Consider the following 13,975-nt stretch of genomic DNA (forward strand, 5'->3'; position numbering starts at 1 on the left):
ACAACAAAGTTCAAAATGTCTTAAAGCTTTGAAATTGTACAAATATTAACAAATAAGTCCAATAGAATAAAACAAAAAAAGTTTCAAAGGCTTATCCATGTGCGTGTACTTAAATTAATTGCCATACTTTTCTTATAATTCAAATTTTAAATGAAATTGTTTTTCTAAAATTTTGGAAAGTAAGCTAATGCACATTTGTGATACCCTTTTAAACTTTTGTGATTTGGAAATGTTTCTGATGCTGAACAATTCTTGCATTTACTTAAAATTTAGCTGGAAAACTCTGGCGATCCGCTGGATTTTAATAATGCACACCGTTTATCCTATTGGACCTGTGTCTATTTTCTAATTGTTACCATGTCAACAGTAGGGTATGGTGATGTATACTGTGAGACTGTTTTAGGAAGGACATTCCTGGTGTTCTTTCTCCTCGTGGGTTTGGTAAGTTTTTCCCATACACATAAACAACATTTAAAAAAAATATATATATTTATATAGTATGTATTTTGAAAATAAATATTATGATAGGTATAATGAAATGTTATTTAGGAAATGTTGAGAAATTTGGAAGGTTAAGCCAAATAGAAAGGGTCTTTTGTCTGTATTACGTTACTGCTGCCAATTTATTAAATAAGTCCTGTGTGTTTGTTTTTTTTTTTAGAATAAGTTAAAGCAAGAAAAGAAGAACATCGATTTCTATAGTAATTGTATAGGACACCTCCTCTTCAATCCTCTAGTCTGTTTATCTTATAAGATTCTAAGCAGAAGTTATATATTATTTATAGTTAACTTTACATGCTGTTCGTTTAATTAGGTTTTCATTGGTTAACTGACAAAGTTTGCAAACATTATTTCTTGGGTTGTGTGAATGAACGTAGAAGTTATATACATATATTAAATTAAAATAAATTACAATATTTCCTAGAATTTAGTAGACTGATTACCTAGTAGTTGATAAACATTTTTTTAACATTGTTAATATTATTTTTTTATCGATAAAGAAAATTACCCAGGAAACTAAAGGTTTATTCAACAAATTCACTTGTTAAAAAATTATAATAAAGTGAATAAAACCCCATAAAAAGTCTACGCCTTAATTTCCATTATTTCAATGAATATATTATTTATTTTTTACCACCACCAAACTTTACAACTCTTTTTAAATTATCTCTTAATGCCATAGATTTAAACGATTTATTACTGCACCTTATATCCTCTTCTATTTACTATAATTATTAGTTTTTAGTTTTCTTTACTGAGTTTACAAATTTAAAAATTGACCAAATAAATATGTGAAAACCAGTGGGTTCATACAATTCATACAATATATCATCTAGTAAATTAAGATCCCCTTACTATCCTAAGATAAGACCGCCAGGATGAATTTGTTAATGTGATTTTTAGTTTCCTTGCATGATTTTCATTTAAATTTTGAAACATTTTATTTTCTATTCATTTTGGTCCAGCATTTGATTGGATATTATTTTCCTATGTTTAATTATTTTCCATTTTCATTTATCATGAGAAAAATAAATTATTCATTTGCAATCGACCTTTATTTGCATGAAATGCTGGCGGCTGCATATATGTGTTTAACAGCTTAAGAAAATAAGGGAAAACCTATTTGATTTAGTTAGTTTGTTTTTTAACAAACTAAAGCTCTTAAAATGCTAAATTATAAAAAAAAAACTGACAACAAATTTTATGGGACTTTGGTTATGTTTCCCAATTGACTTTTTTTTAAGAATTTCGCGAAGTTTCCTTTTATCTCATGAACTAGTTTTATTGATAATTTTAAGCTATTCAGATAATATATCCAACACCAATTATAATTTTATGTGATTTCTATACAATCCGCTTTCCCAATATATTTCAACATTGTAAGTTTCTTCATCTTCCTTTACCATTTTTCCAGATATGAAAGTTTTATTTGTGTAATCTTCATGCAAGCTTAGCTACTCATAGTAAATAAACCTATACCTACCTACCTAGTCTTGCTAACTAATCCGCCTTGAAGATTCCTGTTACTGTTTAGCCATTTCTTAGAAATAAGTGGACAACCTATTGCGGTTTAGAGTTAAATAACACAGAGTCTTATGATTTGATTGTTGGAACATCGTTTTTAAACAAATTCCTCATATCTTTTATTGCTAATATTTTCAATTGAAAAGGTCCAAGTTTTTTGCATCTATTTGCCCGTTCTTTGTGAGATATCGCCTTACAATTTAAGGTACAATGTCCACTAATGTTCAATTCTTGTGGCAATATGACATTCCGCGAGATTTATCCATTATAACTCATAGCCACTTTCGGTCTTCACCAAAGGTCCTTATCACATTTTCCCGCTCATCTGGAGGGCTCTCTGTAGGAAAGCTTTATCAGGACATTTTTGTTATCATTCTGACTGTGTTTACAACCTAATTTCATTCAGATATCCTGAAAAATCATGCGCTGACATATATATTCATTCATATGTTATTAAAATTTTTATCTTATTAGTTTCATCGTTTAGGATTGTTCATATACCTAACGGTTTGCAGTTTATATAACTTATACGTTATAGAAAAAACCCATGAACATTTGAATTCTATTTGATTCCAAATAATTTTTTATCCGATTAAAATTAATTAGGGCTGTTTATTTTAGAACGGCAAAATATGTTAAGTTACGTTCAACGAAGTCACACTAACATAACATAAAACAAACTTAGTAAATTGAAATAGTTATGCGAAGATTATTTGTTATTCGATTTAACTTTTTCCAAAAATGCTATGTCAGTATTAATCGCACTTCCTTAAGGCTTGAGTTGTGGTATGAAAATGGGCCCCAGGAAAGTGAGCCCCAAAACCCACAAATGTCATAATGAATATGAACCCAATGATAATTAGACCCAACTAAACTGAAGCATGCAAATTGACCACAAAAAAAAACTACGGTCCATTTTCTCTTTTGATTAAAAAACCATGCGAAAATTAACCCTAACTGATGGCAAAAATATGAAGTTTTAATAACACAATTGAATATGTGTTACTGAGTACGAAACTCTTTGGAATCGCGTTAGCCCATTTTGGATTCTAACCTAGGAGAAAGTCTTATACCCCGACTTAAAAACGAAGCCCAATCCGTAAAAGGAAATTTCGGATTTTTTTATTTAAAATATTGAGGTTTATTTCGGTTGCAATCGGGCCTCAAAAATAAAATTTAATTATTCCCCACATTAAAATTTGTTGGGTCCTTCTTCATTTAGGTTTTTGACCCTAATTTTCATGGGATCCATATTCATAGCGCCGTTTTGAATAATTGCCAGAAATCTTTTGTTACGATAAACATTTTAATATATTCCAATATAACCACATTTTATTTGATACTATATTGAAATAAATTATAAGTTTCCGTTGGTATTCAGCGTGCTCGTGAATTTTAATCCGTGTTCAGCCAGTATTAATAGATACAAAATAGACATATAGAGGATAAAAATAATATTGTTAAAAATTTTAAGATTAAACAATCACCAATAAAGTATTTAATATAAAAGATGATGAAGAAACCATTGGTAAAACAAATATATTACACATATGAAAAATGGTGTTGGATATACAAAAAAATCGGTTAATTCCGATTAACGGATTATACTTAACATAAAAGAAATTCCTCTACTATGAATATCCACAAAAAAAAACCAGAAGTTTATGTATAAGTATAAAAAAATAACAAGTAGTTAGAAATCAATATGAAATTTATAATTGTTTTGGTTTACTATTATAACCTATTGTTTTGTTTTTATATACTCATATAATAGTTTTGTATTATTTCTTAATACTCATCAATACATATTACTGATGAATTAAAAAAAAAAATAATAATAAACAAATAAATAAAATAAATACTTTTGTTGATGATGATTTTTAAAATATATATAACATCCCAAAACAAATCGAATATTCTAGGCAATGTTTGCCAGCAGTATACCGGAAATTATTGAACTTGTTGGTAGTGGCAATAAATATGGCGGCGAACTTAAAAGAGAACACGGAAAGAGGTAGTCTAACATAAACAAATTTTAGATTAAATTTTAAAATAAAAGCAAAAAATAACGAAAAACAAAACTATAAAAAAAAAAACTAGAAAAAATATCAAACCTAAAACATTTCAAAATCATTACTAACATGATCCATTTATTAAAAATCTATAAAAAATCCAGAGTATTCTATTGCATTTCAACATATGTAATATAAAAAGAACTCGTACATTGTATCTTACACCTGTTATCCACAATATAATCACAATATTTATTTATCTTCAGTTTTCGTTATCATGTATTTTAAGATCCCAGAAATATTGTCCCGTTTTTTTTTGTTTAATTTTTTTGTTTGCAATTTCATTCTGTATTTATTGATATATTTTTTTCAAAACTTCCCAAAATTATTGTTGTAATTGTTTTACCCCGATATATTTTTCATTTCCCATTAATTTGCCTAGTAATATTAAAAAAACAGTAAAGAAAATCTTCAAAATGTGAAATAGAAAAAGATCATAAAGTATTTCAAACTATCCAAGGCTTATTGTTGATATGGTTTATCCTTTTTGTGTTAATTTTTTTAATACATTAGTTATCCTGATTTTAGCACCGATTCTTCTTTTTCTAATGTTGGTTTTGTTTTTGAATTATCGTAATTTCTTTCGACATTAGTCTGTTACCCTTGATTTTGTTTGGTTCTTTGTAATGTAGAGCATAAAACAACAACCAATAAAAAAAGTATCTATTATCACCATCATTACTATCTAACTTCACCTGACATAGGAGTATCACGAATTCTTTCAGGGCCACTTTTCAATCAATCGACTAACCAATCCACACCACCAAACAATTCCACCTTAGCCTTCAATCTATCAACCTACTCCATTGGAGCGTTCTCATGATAGCATTTTCTAGGATGTTTTGTTTTCGTTTCTAGAATCAAAACGGGCGAATTGAACTAAAACTGAAGAATATATAGCAAAGCAACAACAAGTCGAACTCATTCGTGTTTGAATAATTTAGTTTTCATTTCGTTTGACAATTTATTCATTAGTCCATTTAGATTAAAAAGGAAATCAACCTTATGCCTTTATATTCATTCATCAATGTATCTTCTTAACTCATTTCCCATGACCCATTTAAAAAACACTATTAACCATTTCTCTTGTTTGTTAACCTTCACATTTCCTAATGTCAAATAACGTTGGTTTCTTTTTCATTATTTTTCTTTCCGAGTTTTGTTCTAACAACCCTAATTCTTACAAAAAACTGCCAAATTCTTTTGTTCAACAAAACAACATCTAAAAATTAATTACCAAACCGTTTGTCATCAGCCCCCATCCATCATCTCAACATTATCTGTCATTATGTCATCAGTTAGAGATTACCACTTACACAGACACATATTTTAACTCACCATCACCACCAGGTAGTTTAGATTTTCTAGTGCGTTTGAGCCTGTTAAAAAAGTAAAAAAAAAATCAAAATTAATAATTAAAAATAAAAAAGTTAAGAAAATTCGTTTTCGTTCTTGAATCAAGTGCGTGTTGTTTCTTGTTATGATTCTAATACTACTACTACTACAACGTATTTGATTTCGTTTTCTTTCTTGAATCGTTCTTTTTATAATCATATTTCTACCCTACTCCTCAAGAGAAAACCCTATACCACGAACACACCGTAGTTTTCATATCAGTATCCTTATATTAATTTCTAACGAAGAGTGTATTCAAAAAACTGAATCGAACAAGATGAACTTATATAATTATCTAAGGCTTAAAAAAGAAGATGTCTTCTTAGGATACACATAAGTGCACTTTTTTTTTAAGTTTCAATAATCCAAACATTACATGATGTTGTTTCATAGAAGCTTTTTCCATAGATCTAAAGCTTTGGTCCACGGCAAGCAACATTACGAAATAGTTTTCGGTTATTCCGGTTGCAATTGTGAATGAACAAATGACGTGTAGTTAGTGTCATAATAAAGTGTTCATACGAATTTGTTAAAAAAAATGCAGCCTTTATATATAAGATTTTACATTACTTGGTTTATATACTTACTTTACTCTCTACTTAAACATAAAAATCAAAAATAAAAACTCAACACTGCAAAACTCTTAATTAAAACAAATTCTTTGTACAGTTAATTTTGACGCTCACTGTATATAAAACTAAAACATTGAAAAGTTCTATTACGGTCGGCTTTTCACAATGAACTTACAAATTTAAAAAATAATTGATTTAAATGATCCATAAAAATGAGTAAAAGCACAAAAGTTTGTGATATTAATTACTTCTAAAAATATCCCTATTTACAATAGATAATAAAATTAAAAAAGCGAATTCATAACAATGTCATCGTTGTTGGTACCTTATCATAACTTATAATGGTTTTAAATTTTCGAAATAAATAAATAAATAAGTAGACAGTAATTTGGAATAAGTGCTGGAATTTATATTGTATTGGTTTAATCTGTATTTTTAACTTTTCTAATGTTTCTTAAAACAAAAAGAAATTTGTTGTAATAAAAAACTTTGAATGATCTTACAATGAAAATAATCTAATTGGAAAAGCTTCAATGCACATCATATAATCAACTTGCATTTTAAATAACATAGATAAGTGTAAAAGCTTTTAGATAAATTTTAATGAAATCAAAGATTCGTATAAAAGATATTTTTCAGAAAGGACTTATTCACTTTAACACACGTGTAATGCAATAACCTAATAATATTAGAGTAAATAACTTGAACGAGCTTTTCATAGAGCTTTATTTGTATTTTTAATGACATTTTTAAGACATAAATATCTTATTCGATTCAATTGTATACCAATTTTTTTTAATATTTCTCCTTTTTGACACGAAAAAGTTCTCAGTGTTGTAATTTGACGATTAAAACAAAAAAATAAATAATTTAAATTGAAAAATCATACACATTAGAGATAATTCCCCATTTGTTTTGTTGCTATTTTAATGCATAACTAATTACAAATCATTCTACATTAACGTATATTTATTGCGCTACTGCTAATTGTGTTTTTATCTCCACCCCAATTGTGTTCATTTTTGTTTTCTTTACCTCTTATATAAAATATTTAATAAAATTATATGAACCATATTCCTCGTACATAATAAAAGAAATCCTGCATATTTCCACCGTCTCGTATTAACTAGTTTTTTTTCAACGAAAATTTTTGTGTTGAACACAAATTTTGAGATTTACGAACAGCAGCATATGATAAAAGAATGAGTAATATAATAACCTAAAATTGAAACAAAATATCAAACATATATAAAGGTCACGCATTAACGCATTTTGAAGATGTTTTTTCGTAGTCCTTTCATACAGGGAAATTAAATCTACAGTATAAGGGAAAATCCTATGTTTTTCAGTCTCATGTTTTATAAATCATTAATTGTTAATTGTATATTTTATGTTTGTATTTGTATATTGATATTAATTACATTTATTGGTTCCATTTCTGTTTATATTAAGAAAGGGATGAAATTTTAGCTCAAATGAATTAAATCAATTTTCGAAATGTCAAAATATTCATAATCGATTATATTTACTCAATAAAAAATAAACAACTAAGGAAAAATTATTTTGTGCATAATGTTTTCAAAGAATCGGATAATTCTAAGATCGAAATGTCTGCAATGAAAATGTTTTCAAATAGTAACAAATACTCCATAGGTCACTGGTTCAAATCCGGTTCGAGGATCAGTCGTCAACACTCAAGACGTGGTCACCAAAATATTTAAATTCGGTTCCTCTCGCTTGATTACACTATTCCTTTAGAAATTGCGACATATTGTCTCTTGCTGCAGCCAACGATCACCTTAGCTTTGAAAATGTAGATACTTTTGCACCACTTGACGTTGACACTTGAGGCAAAAATATAGATATTTCTCACATCACACAGCCTATGGAGACAATTAAAATGTCTTTTCCGTGTGGGCCACTTCTTCTTCAGGCAAAACAAGTGAAACAAAAATACAAATTGACCTTCAATTGAATGAATAAACAAGGCCAACATAATTGTATATTTAGTCTCGTAGGAACTTTATTTTTAATATTACAAATATTTTCACATATTTCTGATTTTAATTATAGTTTTACATTTTATATTAATCTTTAAATATTTTTGGCGCCACTGCAAGAATTTCTTTTATGCGATTTACAGACTATCAGTTATTCCGGACGGAATGTCGGTGTTTCTAAAGAATCTTACAGTGCGTCGGATCGATACAACTTGCCGGCGATGACTAAATAATCGGTAAATGTGTTATCGATCCCATAAACATACAGCAGTATCGATTATGTCTTCGGACTTAACTTATAATGTGCACAATATATGGGATATGTTCGACACGAGCACTGTGGTCCGGAATAACTGATAGTCTGTAAAGCGCATTAGGCTACAATAGAAGTGACAATAAACGCAAAAAACAATGTCACTTCTATCAAATTGTACGCCGGCAACATAAGAGGTTAGTGACGGTCATGTGGATGGTAATTAGTCAACACTGTATTGTACACATAAGTGTGAACAATATAATGTTTTTCCACCTGAACACCGTTCAAGTATATAAAAAAACATTTAGCATCCAGAAAATATTAAATCTATCTTCCCGAAAGCAGTTAATTTTGAATTATCTGTCCCATTCTATCAATTAAAATGTCTATTGACCAACTGACAAACCCAACCGTTAAACATTGCCGACAAGTAAATAAAGTTACAATAAGCAATTGAAGTCTTGGCTAATGTAAATAACTAAATTGCAGTTGCGAGTGCAAATTTCTGGAGAAACATTTCTATTTACTTCACTTAAAAGCTGAGTACTATGTTCCGTTTTCAAGCTGAAAACCAGCTTGTTTTCACGGTTACTTTTTTTAATTAACTAATTTAGAAATATAACATTATTTGCAATCAATTCCTTGGGTCTTTTCCATCCATAATTTGCAGAGACTTGGTAAAAATGTTATCGTCTTCATATATATTTTTGCACTTTTAATTTAGTGTTTTGGTGAAAAACTCGAACATAGTACTCACCTAAACATGTTCATATCCACCAACGTTATTTGTAATAGATTGTCCTTATTAGTTGCAAGTGAAGTTGCAAAATGCAAATGTGCAATATCGACGGGACATCTATCTATAGGTCTTATGTGTACAATAAAGTATAGGTTCAACATAGCATTAATCTATGATCATCGTATTCAAAGTAGTATGAACTATAATTTGTTGATATTTATTTTCCTGAATGTAGGACTCTGAATATAAAATGTAGATATTCCTCTATTCGTTGTATGCAATCGATAAAAATGTCTCAGGGGATTTAATTTGTAAAATTATTTTGGATGGACAAAAACCAGGACGATACATTTTAAATAGGTTAACGGCCTTAAAACAGTCAGATGATATGATAAACAAAAAAGAAACAAGATTATAAACACTGAAGACGGAAAAATCCGTTTCGAAAATTGATTTATTTTATGATTGAAAATTATTTTATCATTTCATGTATTTTCTTTTTTCATAAAATGTATTGAGTAGATTAAATTACTAATAAATAATGTTGTTACATAAGAATATTTGTAGATAGATTTTGCGAGTTAAAATAAATAAAAGTAAGGAAGAAAACGGAAGTTGTAAATCATATTTTTAAACAAATTAGACTATAATTATTTTCCGTTCTTTTACTACTTTTTTGTATAAAAACAAAAATAATGGAGTTTATGACATTTGAATGGGTAAGCGAGTGAATGAGTAAATCGGCCTTTGATTGTGTTGTGAGTGAGAGTGAGTATATATAAATGGATGTGTGTACGAGAGATTGTGTGATTGAGTGATGTATAGATAGTATTAATTTATATCCTATTATTTTTGCCCTTGAAAATATTAACCTGTATGTGTGCGAAGGTTGTACTATTGTGTATATATATGGTATTACTAAAATATATAAATGAAAACTTTTCTTGTGAGTGTTATTACAATTACATAAACTTCAATATAAATAATCGAATAGAATGGAGGTCCTTGTGAGGAGGTCTAAAAAAGGTCTTGTATATATTATAGGATGATAGGATAAAATAAATTTAACCTTTGTGTGTATACGTCTCTACATATGTTTTATTTTTCAAACATATTTAATTTGCGTTTTTATTATTTTTTAAAAATAACGACAAAGACGTAACGGCAACTACCACAAATTTCTGCTAATCTTTCTGTTTTACTATGAAAAAAAAAAATAATAATAATAAAATAAAGAAACATTTAATACTACAACATATACAAAAAACAAATATTACTATATAACTACTATATATATATATGTGTATATGCATCAATCGATATATAGGCTGTGTTCGCTAGTTGGATACCAGAAATCACAGAACTGGCTGCCCAAAGAAGCAAATATGGTGGAACATATAGCAAGGATCCTAGAAAAAGGTACACACCAACTACAACAAGAAACAGAAAAAAATCCACCACAACCACCACCAAAAATTATAAAAAAAATGTTTTCAAATACCAAACCAACAAGCAGCTGTACCGCCTTTTTCTCTAAATAAATAACAAAACAGAAAAATTTTAATAATAATCAAAACAACAACTATTCACAATACTCTCTATATTTCTCGTATAGTTTTAAAGACTTACACACTTCCCTCCAAAAATACATATTTTAAATTTAATTTACATAATTTTTAAGTGTTTGGATTTTGAAAGTGGGCAAACAGCATATTAGAATTTGTATGAAGTTTTCAATTTTTGATAATTTTTTGTTTGGTCCACTTTCAATCTAAATGCTTTGTTATTTTTGTTTGTTTTCAGTTAACTTTCGTTTGAGAGATTTCTCATTTTTTTATAATCCTTTAAATTTTCTTCCACAATAATTGCATATTCAAACATTTGATATTCATTTGTTTGTGATATTTTATTTTTCTTGTTTTTATAAATCTTGTTTTTCCAATTTAAAATTCAGATATTGTTTTTTGATCAAAATGTTTTGTTAACAAAAAAAAAGGAAACAATATTTATTAATGTGAAATGAAGTGAAAAAAACTAAAGGCTTAAAATTGTTTTATCTATGATAATTTCAAATATATTTTTTTTACAAAACGAAATTGGTTTAAGTAAAGAATCCTTATGGATAAAATCGAAAAAGGCATTGATTTCTTGGCGGCATGTGTGTTGTGTTATTATATTTTTATTTAAAAATATACCAAAATAATAAAACAAACATTAAAAAATACCTATAACAATGATTTAGGGTTACTAGAAACGAAAAATTAAAAAAAATGAATTTTAGTTAATTTCCCATAATAATTTGTTCCTTTCGATTATATTATTTAAGCGGTGTTTTTGATGTCACTAATATTTGTAATTCTATCGGATCTGAGAATCTTCTTTTGCTGGTGGTTATACATCCTTCTGTAAATCACTTTTCCAACACTCATCACAACTTGATCTTTAAGAACCGTCTCCCTTTATTTTGTCCTTAGCAAGATTGAAAAATGGAAGAGAGTTATTTTTATTTGTCTAATATGTTTTATTTTTCTCTTTATTTAGCTTTTTATTAATAATATATAATAATTTCTGGTCAAAATCATTTAAAGAAAGTTCTTACGTATACCTCTATTTTTTGCATGTTTACATTTCCATATTTATTAACTTTAGTTTTAATTTTTTTTTTAATTTTTAAAAGCTCTATAATATTTTTTTTTTAATTTTTTTATTATTAGACTTTTTCATATTCTATCATATATAAATAATCTTTTTACTCTTCTTCATCTTAAGTAATTTACAGAAGTATTTTTGGAAACATTATATTTTGTTTAAAGAAAAAAAAAATTATAAAGCAACAAAAACAAACATGTTACCACAGAAATCGATGAATCGATTTTTAAATTAGTGTAGACAAAAAAATTTAAAATGATTATGGAATTAATGAACAATTTATTAAAATTATCTTCGTATTGTATAACAAAGAAAAACAAACAATAAGTAATAAAACATTTTGATTACAAAAAGCGTTATCTACAATTGCTTTGGCCCTTGATTCCTCCTGCTACCACGACTAGTACTACTACTACTACTATTGCTCTTTTTAAATATATTTTTATATGTATCGATAAAATCCTTTCTCTCACATATTCGCAGAATATTCTAAAGTAGTATACATTTTTTAAGAATCCAGAAAATTTAAAAGAAATTCCCTCTCATAAAAAAAACATTACTTTGTATTTTTACAAGACATAGCAACAAATAATTTAAATTTTTTTTATGTTATTAAATAACCGAAAGCAAAATTTGCCTTTTTGTGCAGAAAAGCTAAACTAGTTATAGATTTCCAAGCACTATTTTTGTTTTGAAGAAAATAGCAAGTCAAAGATTTTTCCATGCAAATGTTACAAAAAAATCATAGAATTTAAAATCTTATGATTTTTTTCGTACATTTGCCAGTGCAATAAAGAAGCGAGTATACGTTTAACTCGAAATGAAAAATCAATTGTTTGGTTTTATGCAATTTAAAAAACAAAATTATTTTTTCCCATTAATATTTGCTTTATTTAGTTTTAACTGTTTTTTCCTCTTCTTACGTTAAAGCTTTGGTTGTGTTTCTAAGTTTCGTTTACTTTTAGCCGAAATTTATTTTACCTAAATTACCACCCTTCCACCCCTATGTTGCTTTTGTATTGTTTTCTTATACTTTAATTAATATTATTTCTCTGATTTTCTTGAAACCCAAAAAAAAAACAATTTCATGCTGTAGTTGCGTTTTTGAAAATTTAAGATTTACCAAAAAAGGAGTTCGTTTGATTGTTCGTTTTGTTTGATTAACAATTTTGAGATTACTACTCCATAGCTTAATGTTTTCATTATTTTTTTATTGTTAATATTATTTCTTTTTCCTTCTGGTAACCTATAATTTTAGTTGACAAAATCTAATTTGTTATATTAAAAAATATATACAAACATTTTTTTGGCAATTTTAACAATCAATCACCGTTTAAGAGTAACAAAAAAATAATATTAAAAATAATTATAAAAATAAATATATTTAATTATATTTCAAAATTAATGCCACTTTTAAAGTTTTGTTTGCTTGCACAGACTGTATGCCGCAGCCACGCATATTTTCCAAAGAAAAAAGAAATCGAATAAATAGATCTACAAAAACCCCACCTAAGTTTTCATCATCCAATCAATATATTTGTATATAAAAAAATTAGGTTGTACTACATATAATATTTGAACGATTTTCGACATCCTGTATTTAAATATCATCACATGAAGTAGTAGAGTTTTTTGAATATTAAAAAAATACCCATTTCATACCAGTTCAACGGGTGAAATACGAAATATATAATATTTGTAAAAATTTAAGTAAACATTTTAACTACTACGTATACTACAGACACAATTATTTAAATATCGTTTCTGCGTAACACATATACCGTTTATTTTTGTTTTCTATTATTTAAAATTTTTGTACACACGTCCTCAAGAAATCGCAGCCTTTCGTTTTAAAAATAAATGAAACAAAAAACAAAAATATAATATATTGTATATATTTACATTATTTTAGATAAATAAAGCCTTTAGTTTCTGTATACAATGAGTAGTTATAAACTTCAAATGCCATAGAAGTGGCAAGCACAGCATGTTTTCTACAGGTAATTATGTATAGAAGAAATATATAGTAGAAACGGGATAAGTAGGACGTTTTAAAACCGAGTAAAACAACCACAAAAAAAAACTTTAAGAAAAAAATGTGTTTATATGAAAAGTTTCCTACGTAATTAACTTCTTAATTTAAGTTAATTTTAAACTTATACCCTTTCTTAACCATAATGGTGAGTCCTCGATTTTATTTTATTTGTACAAGTGATATAGGATATCAACTAATCAAAACATTTTTTTTTTTTAATTTTCAGGACTAC

At 27.3% G+C, this 13,975-nt stretch overlaps 1 protein-coding gene across 48 annotated transcripts in view; it reads left to right on the plus strand.

Moving 5' to 3' along the window:
* Positions 1-13,975, plus strand: part of slo (calcium-activated potassium channel slo) — a 165,564-nt gene that overhangs the window by 70,589 nt on the left and 81,000 nt on the right. For 36 of the 48 annotated variants that reach the window (XM_075294203.1, XM_075294179.1, XM_075294212.1 and 33 more), the window contains 2 exons: positions 274-441; positions 3,948-4,039. In XM_075294203.1, coding sequence (XP_075150318.1) covers positions 274-441; positions 3,948-4,039 — 260 coding nt within the window. Of the gene's footprint in view, positions 1-273; positions 442-3,947; positions 4,040-10,386; positions 10,479-13,975 lie in introns of all 48 variants that reach the window. The other 12 variants (XM_075294225.1, XM_075294174.1, XM_075294209.1 and 9 more) reach the window with 2 other exon arrangements.

Source organism: Haematobia irritans, chromosome 1 (genome assembly GCF_050003625.1).
Source record: "Haematobia irritans isolate KBUSLIRL chromosome 1, ASM5000362v1, whole genome shotgun sequence".
Taxonomy (NCBI): Eukaryota; Metazoa; Arthropoda; class Insecta; order Diptera; family Muscidae; genus Haematobia; species Haematobia irritans.